The sequence below is a fragment of the Chiloscyllium plagiosum genome, unplaced genomic scaffold (assembly GCF_037043375.1).
Source record: "Chiloscyllium plagiosum isolate Xiang-an unplaced genomic scaffold, Cpla_swu_hap1 HiC_scaffold_35, whole genome shotgun sequence".
In the NCBI taxonomy this organism is placed as follows: domain Eukaryota; kingdom Metazoa; phylum Chordata; class Chondrichthyes; order Orectolobiformes; family Hemiscylliidae; genus Chiloscyllium; species Chiloscyllium plagiosum.
In genome coordinates, this window is record NW_028270173.1 from 60,382,379 (window position 1) to 60,406,916 (window position 24,538).

The 24,538-nt window shown below is 44.5% G+C and overlaps 1 protein-coding gene across 1 annotated transcript in view; it reads left to right on the forward strand.

The window, feature by feature from the left end:
- LOC122541202 (uncharacterized) overlaps positions 1 to 24,538 on the forward strand; it is a 35,499-nt gene that overhangs the window by 7,342 nt on the left and 3,619 nt on the right. Inside the window, 3 exon segments of the mRNA XM_087978804.1 lie at positions 7,982 to 8,964; positions 9,126 to 9,160; positions 24,481 to 24,538. Coding sequence (XP_087834930.1) covers positions 8,074 to 8,964; positions 9,126 to 9,160; positions 24,481 to 24,538 — 984 coding nt within the window. The 5' untranslated portion in view covers positions 7,982 to 8,073.

Sequence of the window (24,538 nt, forward strand, 5' to 3'; positions counted from 1 at the left end):
TATAGCGAGTCTCTTCAGACCCGGTCCATCTTTGACCTCCATATAAACTGGAAGATGGTCCAGGTGACTGCAGCGGCACAGGTTCTAGGAATAGGCCAGACCTGTGCCATGTATAATAGCAATGACAGTGCCTTACACCTGATGACCAGGTTTTTTTCTGCGATGGAGAGCGACCGTAGCTTCCATCTGCCCAGTTTCTGCCTCACTTTGCTAATACGCTCCTCCCAAGACTTGGCGCACCCCCCAGCCCCCAAGAACCAAATACCCCTATTCATGTCCCTCATAATCCTATTGACCTCTATCATCACCCTCAACCTTCCCTGCTCCGAAGATAATAACCCAAGTTTATCCAGCCTCTCTTCATGGTTGTAATGCTCCAGACCAAAACAACATGCCTGTGAATCCCTTCTATGCAATCACACCCTTCTGATAGTGTGGTGACCAGGACTGCTTACAGTATTGTATCTGAAAGTTCTGTACAATTCGATGATCTCTGCTAATCTAATGTAAACCACGACTGATAAAGGCAAGCATTCCACATGCATTCTTAACTAACATATGAACGTGTACGAACACTTAAGGGTTCTGTGGGCAAGCACCCTACCAACCCTCCTTTTTTTTTATTTCAAAAATATACTTTATTCATGAAATAATTTGATGGTCTGTTCAGATGGTCATGCCATACATATGTAATCATGTACATACAGAGTTCAAAACTTATCATTTTTATACAGGTCTGTACATTTTTCCATCATATGCCCATATAATTAGCTGAGGCGTCAGCAGAGCCCAAATGACTGCATGGGCCCCCTGTTCTTCGTTAGGCAGGCAGACTTTACACAGTGGTCTTTCCCCACCGCGCCTTGGCGGCAGCTGCCCCAAGCTTCAGCGCATCCCTCAACACGTAGTCCTGGACCATGGAATGTGCCAGTCTGCAACACTCAGTCGGGGTCAACTCCTTCAGCTGGAAGATCAGCAGGTTTCGGACCACCCAGAGAGCGTCCTTCACCGAGTTGATGATCCTCCAGGCACAGTTGATGTTCGTCTCGGTGTGCGTCCCGGTGAACAGGCCGTAGAGCACGGAGTCCCGCGTCACGGCGCTGCTCGGGACGAACCTCGACAAACACCACTGCATTCCTCTCCAGACTTCCTCTGCATAGGCACATTCCAGAAGGAGGTGTGTGACAGTCTCGTCCCCCCCGCAGCCGCTTCGAGGGCAGCGTGCGGTGCGGCTGAGAGTCTGGGCGTGCATAAAGGATCTCACAGGCAGAGCCCTTCTCACCACCAGCCAAGCCATGTCTTGGTGCTTGTTGGAAAGTTCTGGCGATGAGGCATTCTGCCAAATGGCTTTGACAGTCTGCTCAGGGAACCGCCCGATAGGATCCGCCCTCTCCTTTTCCCGAAGGGTCTCAAGGACACTACGTGCTGACCACTTCCTAATGGACTGGTGTTTTTCTTGATAAATTTCTCCACGAAGGACAGGTGATACGGAACGGTCCAACTACTCGGAGCGTTCCGCGGCAGCGAGGCCAGGCCCATCCTTCGCAACACCGGGGACAAGTAGAACCTCAGTACTTGGTGACACTTGGTGTTTGCGTACCGGGGATCCACGCACAGCTTGATGCAGCCACACACAAAGGTGGCCATCAGGGTGAGGGTGGCATTGGGTGTATTTTTTCCCCCGTTGCCCAGATCTTTATACAGTGAGTCCCTTCGGACCCGGTCCATCTTTGACCTCCATATAAACTGGAAGATGGCCCGGGTGACTGCAGCGGCACAGGTTCTGGGAATAGGCCAGACCTGTGCAACGTATAACAGCAATGACAGTGCCTCACACCTGATGAGCAGGTTTTTTCCCGCGATGGAGAGCGACCGTAGCTTCCATCTGCCCAGTTTCTGCCTCACTTTGCTGATACGCTCCTCCCAAGACTTGGCGCACACCCCAGCCCCTCCGAACCAAATACCCAGCACCTTCAGGTGGTCGGTCCTGACGGTGAAGGGGATCGAGGATTGGTCGGCCCAGTTCCCGAAGAGCATGGCCTCGCTCTTGCCTCGGTTTACCTTGCCCCCGAGGCCCGTTCGAACTGGTCACAAATGCACATGAGTCTGTGCACGGACAGCGGATCCGAGCAGAAAACGGCGACGTCATCCATGTACAGGAAGGCCTTAACCTGCAGGCCCCCGCTGCCAGGAATAGTCACCCCTCTCAGGCTCGCATCCTTCCTGATGGACTCGGCAAATGGCTCTATGCAGCACACAAACAAGGCAGGAGAGAGGGGGCAGCCCTGCCTGACTCCAGATCTGACTGGGAAGCTATCTGATTCCCACCCGTTGATTGAAACTGCACTGACAATGTTGGTGTAGAGCAGTCTGATCCAATTGCAGATTCCCTCCCCAAAGCCCATTTTGGAGAGAACATCTCTCATATACCTGTGTGATATCCTGTCAAAGGCTTTCTCCTGGTCCAGGCTGATCAGGCAGGTGTCCAACCCTCTGTCCTGCACGTAGGCGATCGTATCCCTGAGGAGTGCGAGACTCTTAGCGATCTTCCTGCCCGGCACAGCACAGGTTTGGTCAGGGTGAATCACCGACCCTAGAGCAGACCTGACCCGGTTGGCGATTACCTTTGACAGAATTTTGTAATCTGCATTCAACAGTGAGATTGGTCTCCAATTTTTGAGTTCCTCCCTCTGCCCCTTCCGCTTGTAGATGAGGGTGATGATGCCTTTCCTCATGGATTCACTCATGGTACCTGCCCGAAGCATACTGACATACACCTCCAGCAGGTCCTGGCCAATCAAGTCCCACAGAGCGGAATAGAGCTCGACCGGTAAGCCGTCGCTTCTGGGGGTTTTATTCTTTTCGAAGGACTCGAGGGCCTTGGTCAGCTCGTCCAGAGATAGCGGCTGGTCCACCCTACCATCCCTCCGCTCCTCCGAGCTTCCTAGGGTTTTGCTATTGATTAAGTACTGCCTGTTCTTATTCCTTCTAACAAAGTGCTTCACCTCACACTTTTAAGTCACAGTACATACTGATGTCCACTTTTACGGTAAAGCTCCCTGGAACTGGTCACCAGAGGATACAGCTTGAATGACACCACTTTGCATGAAGCACGACCGATCAGTAGATTCTCCCGCTCTTACCACATACCGCACGCATAATCAACGATTAACAGATTGACTATAAATCTCTGTTCTGCCCTTCCCTGCCAAGGACGGTGTGTCTTGGAAATTCTCCTCCTTGTTTTCCCACCCTCTCTCTGTCTTCGTCACGGGTTTCTCCTTGAGCCCCTAAAACTCTCTAAGAATGGACACAACCCAGGAGGCGAAGACCCGACCAGACCCTGATGTCACAATTAGGAACTTGTCATGAGGCCGGGGAGATTCGAATCCCCTCACAAAGGGCTGCCACTTAAAGTGACGCACCTTCAATTGCAGCTCCGCCCACGGACAGCCACTCGGGCCCGCAGACTCGAACTTCCGAACACAAGGAACCCGCTATTGTTACTCGGCTCAGAACTACAACTCCCATCAGGCATCACGGCCTGGCGCCCCGTTTCCATAATGTAGTTCGGAGCGGGATTGTGAGCGGTTTGGATGAATTGAGCTGAGTCCCTGTGGGGATTTTAAACAACCTCAATGAAGGGGGAGTTTTCTGGGTTTGGGGCTGCAATTCTGTCTTGTTTGAGGAGATGGCCTGTCATATCCTCCATTAAACACAGGAAGGCAGTCCCAGAGAAAATCTCTCCAACATTCTTTCACCGAATGTGAGTTTATGCTGCAATGTCCGAGATATTTCTGGAGATGTTGGGTTTTCACAAGATTTTGGGGCAGATCTGAGAAATGTTGACTACTATTCTTCTATTAAAGATAGTTATGAAACGTTTTAACACTAAAGACAGGAACATTTTGTGAGGAAGGAGTTGAAATGTTGGATTATTTTGTGTAAAACCCACTCCAGTGGTCACTGTGATGTGGAAGTTGTGGACACAGCTTTTATAGAGACATAGTCAGTGTCCAACGGCCATTGTTGTTCCACCAGATAAATTACATCCCCATGTTAGTGGCTCAATAGAAACCAACAATTTGTTGATGAGGTTTTATGGTAAATGTGACCTTTTGACTTTCGCAGTAATTTCAGCAGCAACATTGGTGGGGGAGGGGGGGGGGGGGGTGTTGAGCTGTGGGCTTGGAGCTGAATCCCTGGTTGGTTTGGACTCCAGGTACAGAGCATAGCAGGAAGGAGTGCACCACAAACCTGGATTTTACATCTCGGAGTTGTGGAGGATACACACACTCTTACACAGTTCATGGAGAACTATTGTGTCCTATTCAGAATCTGTTATTTTCAGTTTGGAGAATTATTTTTGTTGCTATTAGTTTAATTTATCAGAATCCAGTAACATTGTCACCTTTGGAGTTCCTGAAATGGTGAGTCTGTTGTTAATCAATTCTGAAATAATTTGAAATCAAAGGATAAAGTTTAGTAGTCTTTGATGGTCTAGTCGCACTTGAAGAAGGCAGCTCACTGCCATCTCTTCAACAGTAACTAGGGATGGGCAATAAATGTGTCCCAGCCAGTGACATCCATATCACATGAGTGAATGAAATATTCTCAAGTTATGAGGTTGTCTATTGAAGATCTGTCTAAATCAGCTAGATCACCCATTGTCAGTCACAGACCCTCATATATCAACATAAATTGTGTCATCTCCTGAATTTCCTATCATGTCTTTTTTTTCCTCCTGATTCTCTCACAAATACTTTCCCTTCCCCTTCAGGCTGATTGTTTTCTCTGAGCTGATGGACTTTAGTCAAGTCTGTGATTTCTTTTCACCTTCCAGTACGATCCAGAATAAAATGTAGTCAACATTAAAATGACTCCATAGAGGCTGGTATCCATCACCAAGTCACGCCTCATTTACCAGTGAAGATTAGATTCCCTATAGTGTGAAAACAGGCCCTTCGGCCCAACACATCTTTGGACTGTGGGAGAAAACGCACGAAGATACCAGGAAAACATGGAAACTCCACACAGATAGTCACCCAAGGCTGGAATCGAACTCAGGTCCCTGTTGCTGTGAGGCCATAGTGCTAACCACTGAGCCATCATGCCACCTGATAGTGAGCCATTCTTGATTTTAGTACTGTTTCATTTAGAATCAGCTACCAGAGTTTCAGTATCTCTGACACTCCCCCTTTTTTCTTTTTTTTACCCCCCACTCTATCACCTAAAAGCAGTAGTGCTTAACTCCCGTTATTTTCTTGAGTGAGCAGGATGTTTGACACTCCTGCTTATTTTTTTAGACAGTGAACAGGATGTGTGACCCTCCTGGGTTTTTTTCACCCCACACACTACCGCCTAACAGCGGTAGTTTTAACTCTCCTTTTTTTCTTTTTTTTTCTCACGTCTGGCTTAAATAATCAGAGGTCCAGGTTTATGTAAAATCACCACCAGTAACATTACAAAGCCAATTTTAACTCCAGCAAGACCAGTATCCCATCATCAAGTCCTCCCCTTTTTAAAACTTTTTTTCAGGAGGCAAGTGCTGTGTGAAATAACTCCACAGAGGCCAGTACCCCTTCACCAAATCATCCTTTATTTACACATGGAGAGTTCCTCCCTTTTTTTAAATCTGTCAGCTAGAGATCCCTCATTGGACCAGATTAACAGCCCCAATCACATCCAGCTGACTGACATAGTAACAATCATCATAAATATTTATTCCAAAACTAATCAGGGATACAGAGAACACTTTGGGTTAAAAGATATTCTGATTATTCGCCATTTCTTATGAAGCAATACACTTTATCCTGCGACATACTCGCCTATTCATTTGTTGATCCCATCACTACACGTCATCACGACCTTGGATCCTTTGTGTCTCCTCTTCTCAGCTGCTATCAAACGCATCCGAGGATACACATCCCACACTGATGTTGTCAGTCTGAAAGCCGCCTCGGATGAAGAATGCTATTCCCACACTCGAAATCTCTGTAAACATTTACCAGGGGAACTGTGACAGCAGCAGCATTAAGTGAGGTTTTATTCAGATGGGACAATGACAAGTTTAAATCCCCACCTGATTTGCTGCTCAAAGTCACCTCCATTTCCCCGGTCAGTTTCCCAAGTTTCAGGAAACTCATGTTGCTCCAGAAATATTTGGATTGACTGTGAGAGACGTCAATCAGAGAGCCCACCCACTCTGCCCATTGTCTCCTCTTCCTCTTCCAGAGCTGGTTCACTTCCTATAGGGACAGAAAACCAAGTGAGGAGATGGTGAGTGAAGGAGCAGCTTTTATACAAATTGTATCCCATAATATCCACACCAATCTTCAGGCAGTCTGACTATCCTGTGGGCAGTCAGGGGTGGAAATATCCCTTATGCTGTTTGAGAAGATCCAGCTGAGAGAGCTGTTTACTCGGTGCTTTGTGCTGAACTGTGTGACTGGAGCTGTGTGTTGGATATTGAGTGTGTTTATTGGAAGCATTTCCCTCTGATTTCCAGGCTGTGTTGTTGATGGCTCATTCCGGAATGTGAGAAAGTGAGGTGTAATTATCTGGAGGTGCAAAGTGGCTGAGGATTCTTATTGATTTCCTTTAGTTGAGTTCTGCGTGTGTTTTGGGAGCTGATTATTATCCCGTGAACTGTGAACGGTTAGTTTTCAGTTTATTTTGCCTGTCTTTCTCAAACAAAGCATTGCATTCACACCTTTTGTGCCTGACTATTCTATGATTGTTTCTGATTCTATCAAAGGTTTTGCATTACTGTTTCTGGCTTTCACTGTCATTTCCTGAGATTGGTCTGGAACAGGGACACTGTCCACAGGAAACAAGATGCACTCATAGGAGAGACCAGTGATGCCCTACCACAGATCATACGCTGCTGAAATCACCACCCATTCCTTTCTAGGTCAAGTCTTGACTATTCCAGTGCTCTCCAGGATGCTCTTGTATCACGCTTGTAAACCTGTGCTTCTCCAAAACTCTGCTGCCCAGGTCCTAACTGACACCACAATCCGGTATCCAATTACTCCTGTGTTTGCTGATGAAGCAACACCACAGTTTTAAAATTCTTTCCTTTGTTTTCAGATTCCTCATGACTTTGCCCTTCTCCATCTCTGTGATCTTTGTAATAATTCAGCTGCCATACCTGGGGATGCCTTATTTCAGGATTTTACCTGAAGTCCTTGGCTTTTCCCAAAAACATTGGCTTGGATTTGATACTTTTGCCCAGTACTGCAGCTGATAGTTGAAATTGGGATGTGAAGTCTGAGTGCAGTGTATCTTAATTTCCCAGAATAAATGAAAGCAGTTCAATTAGCAATATTTCCTCAATTGCTAACACTTCCTGCACAGTGTGTTTTCTTCAAAGAATTTAATAAAACAAGTGGAAAATTTCAAAATCTCTCCTGAAGTATTTGATTTAAACACCTACTCTAACAGTAAAACTGACTTTTACTAGCATGAAACAAACTTATAGTGAATTGATATCTTTACCTTCTGCCTGACTGAATTTTCCATTTTCGTCATGACACCTGGGAAGATGGAGAATGTGGGCAAAGTAAAGAAAGTAGCCACTATCCCTGCTGGAAACAGAGGGTGTGTGATCATCGAGTGAGGAAAAAGAGGAGTTGTATCTGATGCAACACACACACATACTCACTGTTGAAAAGTGCTGGAAAAGCACAGCCGGTCAGGCAGCATCCGAGGAGCAGATGAATCGATGTTTCGAGCATAAACTCTTCATCAGCTCTTCTTCCTGATGAAGAGCTTATGCTCCAAACATCAACTCTGCTGCTCCTCGGATGCTGCCTGACTGGCTGTGCTTTTCCAGCACTACACCTTTTGACTCTGATCTCCAGTATCTGCAGTCCTCAATTTCTCCACTGTTGAAAAGTGTCTAACTGAGAAATCAGCCCCGTCTGCAAAGGAGGAGAGGAAGTTAAAGGAAATTTTGTTTCGTTTTCCTATTTTACAGAAGGATTGCACCACACCACCCAAGAGAATACAGAGAGAATAGACACCACAGACAGATCCTGACAATCAACAAAGGAACAACTGCACAACGACATGGAAGACCTCAAGTGCGAGGTGCCTGACCAGGTTTGCATACAATCATCAGCGAATGACCAGCACATTCATGGAAATGAGAAGCTCTTTAGGTGCGAGTTCTGTGAAAAGTCTTTCTCAACATCATGGAACCTCCAAAGACACAGACGGATGCATACGGGAGAGAAATTATTAACATGTGAAGTGTGCAGCAAATCATTCTCGGACTCCTCTTCCCTCCGTGTACACCAACGTGTTCACACTGGGGAGAAACCGTTCACGTGCGAAGTGTGTGACCAATCCTTTACACAATTATCAACCCTTCGCTCACATCGTAGCATTCACACGGGGGAGAAACCGTTCATGTGTGAGGTCTGCAGCAAATCATTCTCACATTCAACAACCCTCCGTGAACATCAACGTATTCACACAGGGGAGAAACCATTCAAGTGTGAGGTGTGTGATAAGTCATTCTCGAGGTCATCATCTCTCCTCGGACACCAACGTGTTCACACTGGGGAGAAACCATTTACATGCGAGGTGTGTGACAAATCATTTGCACAGTCATCCACCCTCCACGCACATCAACGCATTCACACAGGAGAGAAGCCATTCAAGTGTGAGGTATGTGACAAATCCTTTTCACAGTTAGGAAGCCTCATGGTCCATCAGAAGATCCACACAGGGGAGAAACCTTTCAAGTGTGAGGCTTGTGGTAAAGCTTTTGTGAGATCTTCGAGCCTCCTGATACACCAGATGATTCACACTGGAGAGAAACCCTTCCGATGTGAATTTTGTGAAATAGCTTTCATCCAGTTCTCCGATCTCCTGAGACACCAGAGAATTCACACAGGAGAGAAACCCTTTAAATGTGAGGTTTGTGACCGAGCCTTTACACAGTCCTCGACGCTTGTAAAACACCAACGCATTCACACAGATAGGGAATCTGTTCTCATGCAAGACGTGTGACAAATACATTTCAGGGTCATCAATCCTCCACCTATTGTGGAAGCAGAACTATCTGGTGCAGAGTTTGGAACAAAGCTTTCACCTACTCCTCCAATCTACTGAAGCATCAACAAATTCACAATGGTGAGAAACCATTCATGTATGAGGAGCGTGTCAAGGCTTCCATACAGTTTGTGTATCCCCAGGTTTATTAACGCACACTTGTGAGAAGCTTCGTGGGTGAGGGTTCTGTGTTAATACCTGACACAGTTGTCAGATCTGCCGGAACATCACTTGACTCAAACAGGAGACAAACCCTTCCAGTGTGATGTTATTAGGATTGTTTCACCTCCTCCTGTCTCACCAGACACCAAAATCTCCACATGGACTTGGAACCAGATCAACTGCTTCCGTTACACTGAGAGCTGTCTGTGTTGTTTCCCCTCCAGTGCTCACAAAGGGGGAGCTGTCATTCCAAAGCATGTCTGTTTCAAACCTCTCTCAAATTCAATTCAGTCATTTCAAGAAGGTCAATTTAACCTTGGCCTGATCACTAAACATTACCAAAAGAAGTACGTACAGAAGCTCCTGTAGAAATTCAGCATCCTTTCAGTGCAAGGTCAGGGACAAGTCTCTCACTGACTCTCACTCTGACTTAGAAGACAATCAGATACTCAGTGGTTAGAAAGGCTTTAGCACTGGGGGAGAAACCATTCCTTGGTAGTAATGGAGGTACTTCAATTAGCTTTATGGTCCATGGGGTGAAGGGGAGGGGGTGGGAATCAGCTAGGAATCCTGTTCCTCATCAGTGAGCCCAGCTGGGAAGTCAGGGAGGGTAGGAAGTGTCAGTCTTCATTGTCTCACAATATTCACTGTGTGGCTGTCCACATGCTGAACAGCCACTCACACCGAGCACGAGAGGCCAGTCAGTGTCCACAGTCTGTCCTCTAGGAGGAATTAGAGGGAATGTGAGAGGAAAACACTCTTGTATTTATATAGCACTTTAATGTAGTAAAACATCCCAAGGAGTTTCATTGAGATGTAACCAGACAAAAACTAACACGGAGATAGAGGAGCAATAGGAGGAAATGTCAGTGTCTCTCTGAAAGGATTTTGTCAGCCATGGAAAGTAGCTGGAAGATGTGTGTCAGAATTTTCCCTCCTGTAGACACAAGGGAAGTAGTTCAATAGTTTTGAAGATAAGACCATAAGGAACAGGAACAGGCTGTTTGGCTTCTTGAACCTACTGTACCATTAATAGAATCATAACTAATCCGACATTCCTGACATCCACTTTCCTGATTCTCCCCGTAACCTTTGACACACCCACTGATCAAGAATTGATCTCAGCCTTAAATATATACAAGGACCATGCTCCCACAGTTCTCTGTTGTAAAGTGTTCTAAAGATTTAATACCCTCTGAGAGAAGAACATCCTCATCTGTTTTAAATTGGTGCTTCTTTATTCTGAGACGATGCCTTCTCCCATGAGGGGAAATATCCTCTCAGCATTTACCCTGTCAAGTCCCTTAGGAATTCTATAGATTTCAACGAGATCACCTCTCACTCTTCTAAACTCCAATGAGTAGAGATCCAACCTGTTTAGCCTTTGCTTATAAAACAATCCCTCCATACCAGGGATCATCCCACTGAAACTTCTCTGAACTGCCTCCAAGGAACTAAATCTTTCCTTATAAAAATACCAAAACTGCTCACAGCACTCAAGATATGGTCTCACCAGCACCTTGGACAATTAGAGTAGGACTTCCCTATTGTTTTACTCCAAGCCCCTTGAAATAAGGGCCGACAATCCATTTGCCTTTCTTGCTACAGCTGTGTGCTAGCTTTCTGTTTCATGTACAAGTACCTGCAAGTCTCTTGCAACTTTATGCAGTTTTCCTCCATTTAAATATTACTGTTTTTTGTTCTCCCTTCAAATAATTTCAAATTTTCCCACATTATACCACATTTGCCAACTTTTTGCCAACCTGTCAGTATTGCTCTGAAAACTGATTGTATCCCACTCACAACCTGTCTTCCTCCTATTTTTGTGTCATCTGCAAATTTGGCTTGTATGCATTTGTTTCCTTTCTGCAAATAATTAAAAATATTGTAAACGGTTGTACAGTTGGAATCCCAGCACTGAGCCTTGTGCAATGCTCTAGTCACAGCTCACCAACCTGAAAAAGAACCCCTTATCCCACTCACTCTTTCCTGCCCATTAGCCAATTCTGCATCCATGCCATACCTTCATAACTGTATTAAGCCTTATGACTTGACCTTTTGACCTTGACGATGTTGTGCCGAACTTCTAACCTAGATTAAGTACCCATCCATGTACCTATCCAAATGCCGCTTAAAGGTCGCCAATGATTCCGACTCTACCACTCCCATGGGCAGCGCATTCCATGCCCCCACCACTCTCTGGGTAAAGAACCCACCCCTGACATCTCCCCTCTACCTTCCACCCTTCACCTTAAATTTATGTCCCCTTGTAACACTCTGTTGTACCCGGGGAAAAAGTTTCTGACTGTCTACTCTATCTATTCCTCTGATCATCTTATAAACCTCTATCAAGTCACCCCTCATCCTTCGCCGTTCCAACGAGAAAAGGCCGAGAACTCTCAACCTATCCTCGTACGACTTCCTCTCCATTCCAGGCAACATCCTGGTAAATCTTCTCTGCACCCTCTCCAAAGCTTCCACATCTTTCCTAAAGTGAGGCGACCAGAACTGCACACAGTACTCCAACTGTGGCCTAACCAAAGTCCTGTACAGCTGCAACATCACTTCACGACTCTTGAATTCAATCCCTCTGCTAATGAACGATAATACTCCATAGGCCTTCTTACAAACTCTATCCACCTGAGTGGCAACCTTCAAAGATCTATGTACATAGACCCCAAGATCCCTCTGTTCCTCCACCTGACTTAGAACCCTACCATTAACCCTGTATTCCGCATTCTTATTTGTTCTTCCAAAATGGACAACCTCACACTTGGCAGGGTTGAACTCCATCTGTCACTCCTCAGCCCAGCTCTGCATCATATCTAAGTCCCTCTGCAGCCGACAACAGCCCTCCTCACTGTCCACAACTCCACCTATCTTCGTATCATCTGCAAATTTACTGACCCACCCTTCGACTCCCTCATCTAAGTCATTAATAAAAATTACAAACAGCAGAGGACCCAGAACTGATCCCTGCGGAACTCCACTTGTAACTGGGCTCCAGGCTGAATATTTACCATCTACCACCACTCTCTGCCTTCGACCGGTTAGCCAGTTTTCTATCCAATTGGCCAAATTTCCCTCTATCCCATGCCTCCTGACTTTCCGCATAAGCCGACCATGGGGAACCTTATCAAATGCCTTACTAAAATCCATGTACACTACATCCACTGCTCTACCCTCATCCACATGCTTGGTCACCTCCTCGAAGAATTCAATAAGACTTGTAAGGCAAGACCTACCCTTCACAAATCCGTGCTGGCTGTCCCTAATCAAGCAGTGTCTTTCCAGATACTCATAAATCCTATCCCTCAGTACCCTTTCCATTACTTTGCCTACCACAGAAGTAAGACTAACAGGCCTGTAATTCCCGGGGTTATCCCTATTCCCTTATTGTACCTTATTGAATGCCTTCTGGGAGTCTAAATACAACACCCTTAAAAGGTTCCCCTCTATCTGCTCTGGTTGAGATTTCCTTCCAAAAAGGTAATAAATTAGTCAGATACAATTTCCCTTTCATGAAGCCATGCTGATTCTGCTTGATCAGATTACGATTTTCCAAATGTGCTGCTTATACTTGCTTAATAATTAATTCTAATGTTGTTCCAACAATAGACATTAGGCTCATTACCCTATGATGATCCACTTTATGCCTTCCTCCTTTTTGAATAGGGGTATCACATTGGCAGTTTGCCAGTCCTGTGGTACTTCTACAGAATTCAAGGATTTTTGGAAAATTACAGCTAATGCATCCACGTTCTCTGTAGCTACTACTTTTAGGATCCCAGGATTAAAGTCATCAGGGGCAGGGGACTTACCTGCTTTCAACTCTATTGGTTTGTCTAATTCTCCTCTCTAGTGATGATGATGGTACTTAATTCCTCTCCTCTTTTGTATTAATAGGAGTATCTTCCACTGTAAAGTCTGATGCAAAATATCTGTTTCACTCATTTGTTATTTCCTTGTTCCCCAGATCTAACTATCTCCCAGATTCATTTTCAAAGAGGCCCATGCTCACTTTAACCTCTCTCTTTCTTTTTGTAGTTACAATCGTCCCTTTCTGGGTTGGAGGTAGGGGAATTCCTTTTTCTTCCCCAATCCATAGGATGAATGCATGCAGTCTTGATGTGAGCAAAACTCCCCCACTTTGAAGCTTTCAGCTGGATTACCATTGGGACCAGAGGTTTTGTTATTTCTCATCTGTTTGATTGCTTGTTGCAGTTCTTTCATTGATGGTGACTCAGCTACAAATTTATCACAGGGCCCTAGGAGATATATTGGAGGGTATCAGCTAATCCTATGGATTCATTAAGTTGTTCACAATGTTCTTTTCAGTATTAACAGATAATATTGTCATCCTTGAGAAGATAAGCACTGTCTTGTGAAAGAATGGGATTTTGTCCATTGGATCTCGGTCTCGATGTGGTTCTGTTGACTTCAAAACTTCGCAGATATTATGACCACCAACATATTTTCGATCCTCAAGTATTCTTTTCCAATCTGTGTTTGGGCATCCGCTGTTGTTAAATTGTTGCCTTTTACAGTTGTAACCTTCAGTTGTTCTGCCCTGCAATAAAGGCTGATCATTTTTGTTATTAGAGGTCATATATTTTAGAGCCATGTTCATCAAGCCAGTTATGAGTTATCCCATGTCACAAGATGTTGTGTAACTTGAAAGGGTTCAGAAAAGAATTACAAGGATGTTGCCAGGGTTGGAGAGCTTGAGCTATAGGGAGAGGATGAACAGGCTGGGGCTGTTTTCCCGGAGTGTTGGAGGCTGAGGGGTGTCCTTATAGAGGTTTATAAAATCATGAGGCGCATGGATAGGGTAAATAGACAAGGTCTTTTTCCTGGGGTGGGGGAGTCCAGAAATAGAGGGCATAGGTTTAGGATGAGAGGGGAAAGATATAAAAGAGACCTAAGGGGCAACCTTTTCACACAGAGGGTGGTACGGGTATGGAATGAGCTGCCAGAGGAAGTGGTGGAAGCTAGTAAAATTGGAACATTTAAAAGGTATCTGGATGGGTATATGAATAGGAAGGGTTTGGAGGAATATGGGCCAGGTGCTGGCAGGTGGGACTAGATTGGGTTGGGATGTCTGGTCGGCATGGACAGGTTGGACCAAAGGGTCTGTTTCCGTGCTGTACATCTCTATGACTAGGTTGACACCCGGTCTCTCTCTCTCTCTCTCTCTCTCTCTCCATACCTCCCTCCCTCCCTCCAATGTCTCAAGGATTTCCACTTCGGAAGCAGGACAGCATCAAACATCTCGTGCACCTTGGTCACCAAAAGCTGATGCTTATTAACTCCCTCTAAGGCACATCCCATCACATGATCAATGACTTTCTGATTGGCCTAGGCTAGCCGGGATTTATCGCTAATTCATAGATTCATGTAGTGAATGGTTTACAGGATGTATGATCAAGCTCGAATTGGCTTCTAAGGGTGATGGACATACCACTCTCTCCTGACTGGTTCCTTCAGTTGTCAGTTATCAATGGGTCATCCTCTTCATTATTTTCATTTTACTAACAAATATTTTTTACTTCTTTATAAAAAGGAAAAAGGAAGCATAAGCAGTCAGGTCTCAATAATTGATACCTTGATCTCATGTCTTAATGCTTGCTTTGTTCCCATTAAATCAGACACTTCTTGCAACCAGTTTGTTTTTTTCCTGTTTTGATTCTGGTATGTTGAATGCTTGGAAATAGTTTGCATTCTTTATATTACCTTGATATCAGAAGATCGAAAGTTTTCTAATTTCTACAAATCCTTAAACAGGATAGGTTAATATAAGGATTATACAATTACAAGCCTGAATGCATTGTCACAACGTTTATTCCAATATAAAGATTATATTTAGTCATGTGTTATACTTTTTTTAATGCACATAGCTGTGATCATGATGCCTTGATAAGAGTTGTCATATTCAGCTTTGGAAGTCTGAATCTGAAACTAAACAGAGATCACTCATCCTTACAGTTGTAAGTCTAAAACATTACATTGTGGTCTTTATTCTGTTGTCTTTGTCACATGAAGATAAGTTTTACCTCCCTAATCCACGTGTTTGCGTGTTGGTAAAGTGAGCCAGCTGTTGGGAGTGGGTATGGGGTAAAATCGGACCCTGCTTTAGTTAGGGATGTGAATTATAGACAGATCCTCTTCAGGTGACGGGGGTTTCACTAATACCATGGAGAATGTTTGTATTCTCCTGTCTGGGAGGACAGCTATCCTGTGTATGGAGATGGAGTCAGCATGACATGTTGAACCATTCAGTGATTCCTGTGTACAGTATGTATGTCAATGTCACCATAGGCTGGGATACTTTCTTCATCTGCTTTCTTACAGAGTCATAGAGATGTACAGCATGGAAACAGACCTTTCAGTCCAACCCGTCCATGCCAACCAGATATCCCAACCCAATCTAGTCCCACCTGCCAACACCCGGCCTATATCCCTCAAACCCTTCCTATTCATATACCCATCCAAATGCATTTTAAATGTTGCAATTGTACCAGCCTCCACCACTTCCTCTGGCAGCTCCTTTCATACATGTACCTCCTTCTGCGTGAAAAAGTTGCCCCTTAGGTCTCTTTTATATCTTTCCCCTCTCACCCTAAACCTATGCCCTCTAGTTCTGGACTCCCCGATCCCAGGGAAAAGACTTTGCCCATTTACCCTATCCATGCCCCTCATAATTTTGTAAACCTCTATAAGGTCACCCCTCAGCCTCCGACGCTCCAGGGAAAACAGCCCCAGCCTGTTCAGCCTCTCCCTGTAGCTCAAATCCTCCAACCCTGGCAACATCCTTGTAAATCTTTTCTGAACCCTTTCAAGTTTCACAACATCTTTCCGATAGGAAGGAGACCAAAACAATGCTTCCCAAAGAGAGAAAGAGAGAGAGTTGTGTTTATAGATCAAATTTCACCTGCTTGCAGTGTGCAAAAACACTTTAAACCTAGTGATGTACATTTCTCAGTGTAGCCATGGGTAGAGGACATGGCAGCCAGTATGCACAGGAAGCTCCCACAAATAACAATTTGATAATGATCAGGTAATCTGTTTTTGTGTGGGAACCATATTATATTGGGGTGGCATAGTGGCCCAATGGTCCGCACTTTTGCCTCACAGCACCAGGGACCCGGGTTCGATTCCAGCCACAGGGGGGACTGTCTGTGTGGAGTTTGTACATTTTCCCCATGTCTGCTCCGGTTTCCTCCCACAAACCAAAGATGTGCAAGTTAGGTGAATTGGCCATGCTAAATTGACCATAGTGTTCAGGGATGTGGAGGTTAGATGCATTAGTCAGGAGAAATGTAGGATAATAGGGTAGGGGAATGGGTCTGGGTGGGTTACTCTTCGGAAGGACAGTGTGGACTTGTTGGGCCAAAGGGCCTGTTTCCACACTGTAGGGATTCTCAGACATCAAGGATAACTCCCCTGCTGTTGTATGAAGCAGTGTTATGAGATCTTTAGAGCAGAAAGGGTTGTAGTTTCAACTCATTTGAAATTTGCTATCTGACTGCGCAGACTCCTTCAACATTATGTAAGAATTTGGAGCTTTTAGTCAATTTTACTTAGCTTTTCCAGTTCCTAATCTTTCCACTTCTCACTGAGCTGGCCTACCACATTGTATGAAATCTTGGAGACAATCAGGAAGACTGAACAGAGTAAAATTTATTCATGAACAATAGTAAATATACTTAACAAACGACGGTGTAGACAGCATGGATTAACCCTCAAAGGCCACACATCCGCCAGCTGACAGCACAGCTGAAGCCTTCATCCTGAATTGAACTGTGTCTCAGAAGAATCCTTCTTTCCCATTCATGGAATGTGGGCATCACTTGCTGGGCCAGCATTCATTGTCAATCCCTAATTTCCCTGGATGAGGTGGAGGTGAACTGTCATATATTACATTATTATCTCAATAGTATTGCAGGAAGTTTTACTTTTGCTAGGTTTTAAAACAATACACCTTCTATCTTTATAATACTGGAGTAGGGAGGAGAGTAAATTGCTATGTAGAATAAAATAGTATATTCCATTTAATACATCACTCAGCAGTGGCAGAGCTCAATGGAGTATGACGGAATAGCTGCTTCTCTGAGGTGCTGAGGATAATTCATCACACTCACATGGTATTGAGACTATCAGAGCTTCCTGAACAGAAAACAGTTCCTCGCCTTCATGTCATGTGTAATAATACTAAATGTGGACTCACTCACATTGGATCATATCACATCCTTTTATTGTCAGTAGACAATGGTGAGTATTATTCTGAGTATTATTCTAGAGACTCAGTCAATGTTCTGAGGTCTAGGTTCAAATTGTGCTGTTGTAGATGGTGGAATTTGAATTTAAAAAGTATCTGGAATTAAGAATCTAATGATGACCACTAAAGCACTGCAGACTGTGGGGGAATCCCATCTGGATAATTCATATCCCTTAGGGAAGGAAATCTGCTATCCTTACCAGGTCTGACTCTCGAAAATGGCCTCGCAAGCCACTAAGTTGTATCAGTTGCTACAAAGTCTAAACAAAGAAATGAAACCCGACAGACTAATAGGCATCAATGGAGACACTAGAAATAACAAACCCTAACCTGTCTCCCCTGCGATATCCTCCTTTCTAACATCTAGGGATTAGTGCTAAAATTGGGAGAGCTGTCTCATAGACATATCAAGCTTCAGCCTGACATATTCATTCTCATGGAGTTATACCTAATAGACAATATCCCAGACACCATCATCATAATTCTTGGATATGTCCTATCCCACTGACAGGACAGATCCAGCAGAAGTGGCATCACAGTTTTATACACTCAGGAAGGAGTTGCCCTGGGAGTCCTCAAAATTGACTCTGGACCCAATGATGTTTCTCTTAGCAACAAATCAAACACGTGAAAGGAATCTTGCAGCTGATTACCATGGTAGTCCTCTCTCAGCTGATGAATGTGTGCTTCTCCATGTTGAACAATGAGTGGAGGAAGGACTGAGGGTGACAAGGACACAAAATGTACTGTGGATGGGGGAATTTCAATGTCTACCACCAAGAGTGGTTCAGCAGCAGCACTACTGATCAAGCTGTTCAGATATTGCTGCTAGACTGGATCTCTGGCAGGTGGTGAGGGAACCAAGTATAGGGAAAAAATATACTTACACTGAGGATACCCTACATTGTGTTGCATTAACCCTGCCTTATCACCGTGTGAAATGGGAGAGATTTTGAACAGATCTAGTAATTCAAGACTGAGCAGCCATGAGGCCAATCAACAGCAGAATCATACTCCAATACAACCTGCCACTCTACCATTACCATTAAGCCAGGGAATCGACCTGGTTCAACGGAGACTGCAGGAAGATATGCCAGGAGCAGCACCAGGCATACCTAAATATGAGGTGTCTATTTGTTGAAGCTACCAAATAGAACTATAGCCTGCCAATCAACACTAGCACAGAGTGAAGCAATCCCACCATCAAGGGATTAGATTTAAGTTCTACAGTCTTGCCACAGCCAATATTGAATTGTAGTGGGACAATTAAACACCTGACTGAAGGAGGAGGCTCCAAAAATATCCCCAACCTCAATGATCGAACAGGCTATCACATCAGTGCAAAAGCTGAAGCATTTTCAATACTCCCCTCAGCCAGAAGTGCCATGTGGATGATCTATCTCAGCCTCCTCATGACTGCTCAGCATAAGAGAAGCCAGTCTTTAGCCAAAGCGATTCACTCCACCATATCAAGAAATGGTTGGAAGCACTGAGTACTGTAAAGACTACAGACTGACAACTTTCCAGCAAAAGTACTGAAGACTTGAGCAGCACGGTGGCTCAGTGGTTAGCACTGCTGCCTCATGGTGCCAGGGAACCGGGTTTGATTCCTGCCTTGGGTGACTGTGTGGAGTTTGCACATTCTCCTTGTGTCTGTGTGAGTTTCCTCTGGGTGCTCTGGATTCCTCTCACAATCCAAACATGTGCAGGTTAGGTGAATTGGCCATGCTAAATTGCCCATAGTGTTCAGGGATATGTACATTAAGTGCATTAGTCAAGGGAAATGTAGAGTAATTGGGAGTGGGTCGGGGTGGGTTCCTCTTCGGAGGGTCATTGTGGACTTGTTGGGTCTAATGGCCTGTTTTCACACTGTAGAGATTCTATGATTAAACAATGAAAAACTTGCAACCCCTAGCTAAGCTTTTTCAGTACAGTTACAACCCTGGCATCTACTCAACAATGTGGAAAATCTCCCAGGTACGTCTTGTACAAAATATCAAAACAAATCCAATCCAGCTAACTACCTCTCCATGAGTCTTCTCTCAACCATCAGGAAAGTGATGGAAGGGGTCATCAAGCAGCAACTGCTCAGCAACAACCTGTTCAGTGACTCCCTATTTGGGTTCCGTCAGGGCCACTCAGTTCCTGACCTCATTGCAACCTTGGTTCAAATAAGGACAAAAATGATTTCCATTGGTGAGATCAGAGTGACAGCCCTTGACATCAAGGCCACATTTGACCAAGTGTGCCATCAAGGATCTTTAGCACAGCTGGCATTAATGGATAGCAGGGGGAAAACTCCACACTGATTGGTGTCATTAACTGTCACCCAGGAGGATGTTTATTGTTGTTAGAGGTCAGTCATCTCAGCTTCAAAACACCTGCAGGAGATCGTCAGGGTAGTGTCCTTGGTTCAACTATCTTCTATCTGATAATCTGCCTCCACCATCAGGTCAAACAGTGGATGTTTGCTGAAGATTGCACAATTTTTAACACCATTCATGACTTCTCAGATACTAAAGCAGTCCATGTTCAAGTGCAACAGAACAGGCTTGGGCCGACAAATGGCAATTAAAACTTGAGTCATACAAATGCCAAGTAATGACCATCTCTGACAAGAGATGATCTAAACACTGCTGCTTGACATTCAATGGCATTACTAGCACTGAATCTCCCACTGTCAACATCCTGGAGGTTACCATTGACCAGAAACTCAACTGGATTCACCATATAAATACAGTGGCTACTACAACAGGTCAGAAGCTAGGAATACTGTGGCAAGTAACTCACCTGACTTCCCTATGCATGTCCACCATCTACAAGGCGCAAGTCAGGGGTGTGATAGAAATTCTCCACTTGCCTGAATGAGTGCTCACCAACAACACTCAAGAAGCAAGACAATTATCCAGGCCAAAGTAGCCCACTTGATTGGCACCACATTCACAAATATTGATTCTGTCCACTACTGATGCTCAGCAACAGCAATGTGTACTAACTATAAATGCACTGCAGAAATTTGCTACAGATTCTTAGATAGCACCTTCCAAACCCACAACCACTTGCATCTAGAAGGACAAGGGCAGCACATAGATGGGAACACCACCACCTACAGGTTCCTCTCCACAGAACTCACCGTCTTGACTTGGAAATTTATCACCGTTCTTTCACTGTCACTGGGTCAAAATCCTGGAATTCCCTTCATAACAGCATTGGGAATATATTTACAGTATGTGGACTGCAGCGGTTCATGAGGGCAGCTCACCACCATCTTCTTGAGAACAACTGGGGACAGGCAATAAACTGGGCCAAATAGTGATGCCCACACCCTACATGAGTGAGTTAAAAAAACACTTGGACATCACACCCATATTCAGGGAAGGTGGATGAGTGAACTGGTCAGCTGATTAGGAAAGAAATCTGTCCCTTGCATGGCTGCTGCCACCATTTCATGTACCACACATTAAGGTACCACACAATGTTGTTTATTGATGCCTGTGTCTCTCTGAGGCAGCTCACAGATAGAAGCAAGTGTGATGTTGAAGAATTATTGTAGGTACCAGTTGCACTGGGGGATGGATCACAGCACAGAAAGAACGGCCACTATCATCCTAGTGAACTGCATACTGAACAATATCACTCTCAACAGGGACAATCCAGGAGAAATGACTTGGTCAGGACATCCCAGAAGAGGAAACAGATGAGAAGAACATTGAACATAGAAAATTGGACTTACAGGCAGCTGAATATTCACAGTAGGAGACCGCTGGACATGACAGAAATATTACATATCCACGCATGGGAGAGACTGCTACAACGCGCCTCAACTCACTGTACCTGTCACAGTGACTCTCGCTCAGCACCTGATTAATCTGTAATCTCCGTGTCCCTCTGTGCTGTGGGTCTTCCTTTTCTCATCTGTTGTCAAACATCTCCAAGGCTACACATCCCACACTGATGCTGAAAGCCTTCAAGTATAAAGAATGCTATTCCCACATAGAAATCTCTTTCAATTGTTTACTGGGGAGCTGAGACAGCAGCTGCAATAAGTGAGGTTTTTATTCAGATGGGACAATGACAAGTTTAAATCCCCACCTGATCTGCTGCTCAAAGTCACATCCCTTTGTGACGATACCATGGCTGGGTTTTTTGTTTGAAGAGAGGTTTTAAGTCAGGGATGACGAGCAGTCTATTGAAAACCTATAAACACAACAGCTTGTGAGGCCTTGAGTGTTTTTGAAGTTGGAACAATACAAGCAGCCTGAATGGTAAGGCAAGCTCCCACAGGGCCAAGATTTTTAGTTTTAGTTTTCAGTAGCAGTTATTGGGTCTTGAAGTCGGGTTAGGACGCTGCAGTACATCTCTTTCTGCTACGCTCTCTGAGTTTTCACTTGATGTTCCTCCTCCTGGACTGGGGAATTGCCTTTGTGACAAACTGTTTTCTGAACTTGTATTTATCCAAGTGTGTGTTTATGGGTTGTTACTATATCCAAACCGTTAATCAAGAGTAGTTCATAATCTAATATAGAGTTATGTTGTTCGAATTTCTTCTTTCCTTTGTTGCATAATGATAGTGTATGAATAAAGTGTGTTTTGCTTCTAATCTAAAACTTTGTCCAAACGAATTACATATGGAATGCAACGGCTGGCTCTTGCCTTTAAAATAAGAAAATGTTAGGGTTTAGGCTACCTTCTTAATATATTTTGAGGGTGTTTTGGTCTAGTCCATAACGCCTTTCCCCGGTCAGTTTCCCAGTTTCATGTTGCTCCAGAAATATTTGGATTGACTGTGAGAGACGTCAATCAGAGAGCCCACCCACTCTGCCCATTGTCTCCTCTTTCTCTTCCAGAGCTGGTTCACTTCCTATAGGGACTGAAAACCAAATGAGGAGATGGTGAGTGAAGGAGCAGCTTTTATACAAATTGTATCCCATAATATCCACACCAATCTTCAGGCAGTCTGACTATCCTGTGGGCAGTCAGGGGTGGAAATGTCCCTTATGCTGTGTGAGAAGATCCAGCTGAGAGAGCTGTTTACTCGGTGCTTTGTGCTGAACTGTTTGACTGGAGCTGTGTGTTGGATATTGAGTGTGTTTATTGGAAGCATTTCCCTCTGATTTCCAGGCTGAGCTTTGTTGATGGCTCATTCCTGAATATGGGAGGGTGAGGTTTAATTATCTGGAGGTGCAGAGTGCCTGAGGATTCTTACAGATTTTGTTGAGTGTGTGTGCATTGGGAGCTGGTGATTATCCTATGAACTGGGAATGGTCAGTTCTGTCTGTGACTTTTCCTGTCTTTTCAAATCCTTCCAAGATATAAGACTGTAACCTCCTCAGAGAAGAAAACAATGACTTTTGCAACCACCAGACCCAAAAGAATGTTACAGCCAACAAAGTACACTTGTAGTGAGCTGTTTCAATGCAGGAAATATGACAGTCAATATGCATACAATAAGCTGCCAGACTCAGCTATTTGATAATGACCAGAACATTTTCTTTACTGGTGATGACTGAGAGATTAGTGTTGGCCAGGACACCAGGGGTAACTTCCTGTTCTCCTGTAAAACAGTGCATTGGGATCTTTTACATGCACTGCAGAGAGAGCAGAAGGGCCTATTTTAAAATCTCTTCTGAAAGGCGGCTCCTCTGACTTGTGGTTCTGCCTCACTCCCTTTATGCTGGATTATTTGATGTCTGTGTTTGATCCTGTGAAGGGTTCTCCATTACCGCCCTTGGTTCTCACTGTCATTCACACTGTTGTCAAGAACAGGGTGAACAGGAAAGGGACAAGATTCACTCACAGGAGGCACCAGTAACACTCTGCCTCAGCCCATTTACTGCTGCAAGCCTCATCCACATCTCTGTAGGCTTTAGACTGAATTATTTCAATGTTTTCCTGTGCTGTCATATCTTACTCTATAAACCTGAGCATTTCCACAACTGCTGCTGCGGTCCTAACTGACATCAAGATCCATTAATCAATCACCCCTGTGCTCACTGATCTACATTGGTTTCTGGTTACAGGAACGCCTAAGCAACACCTTAGTTTTAAAAATTTCTTCCTTGTTTTCAAATTCCTCCATGACTTTGCCCCTCTCTATCTCCCTAATCTCTATAACAGTTCAGCTGCCAAACTTAGGGATACATTTGTTGAAGAATCCTTTAAGATATTCTTTAAAGATTTTACCTTAAGTCCTTGACCTTTCCCAAAAGCCTGAGCTTGGATTTGACAATTTTGCCCACTGTAGCTGATGGCTGAATTTGGGATGGACAGTCTGAGTGAATGCAGTGCATCTAATTTCCAAGATAAATCAACTGCACTAAAGCAATATTTCCTTCAGCTCCCAGCACCTCCTACCCAGTGAGTTTTCTTCAAGTCATTTTGTAAAACGAGGGAAGAAATTTCAACTCTCCATTGAATTAAAATTTCTCCAGAGTCCTTTTTTACATTAAACACATGGTCCAAAGGTAAAACTGGTCATCAGCAGCTTTAATCAAGCTCGTAGTGAATTGAAAATACATTTTACCCTCCCCCCCGACTGTCTTTTCCGTTGCACTCGTGGTATCTGGGAAGATGGGTCTGAGTGGAGGAAAGAAAGGAGCCACATTGTCTGCTCCTGGTCCAGTGTCTCTGTTGGAAATAGAGGGTGTGTGACAGTCAAGTGAGGAAGAAGAAAGGACTTGTATCTTATCCCACCCACTCACTGTGGAACAATCTCTCAATGAGTAGTCAGCCCCTTCAGCAAAAGAGGAGAGGGAGTTGGAGGAAATCATGTTTCCTTTTCCTGTTTTACAGAAGGATTGCACTGTACTACACCAGAGGGTGCACAGCACAGATCGATCCAAACTATCATCCAAGGAAAAACTGCACAACGACATGAACGAGAAACCAGTTGAGTATGAGGAACATGACCAGGATTGCACACAGACATCAACAGTCATGAATCATCAACATATTCAAGGAGATGAGAAACTATTCAGGTGTGAGTTGTGTGAAAAGGCATTCTCGAAATCGTGGAACCTCCACAGGCACCGACGC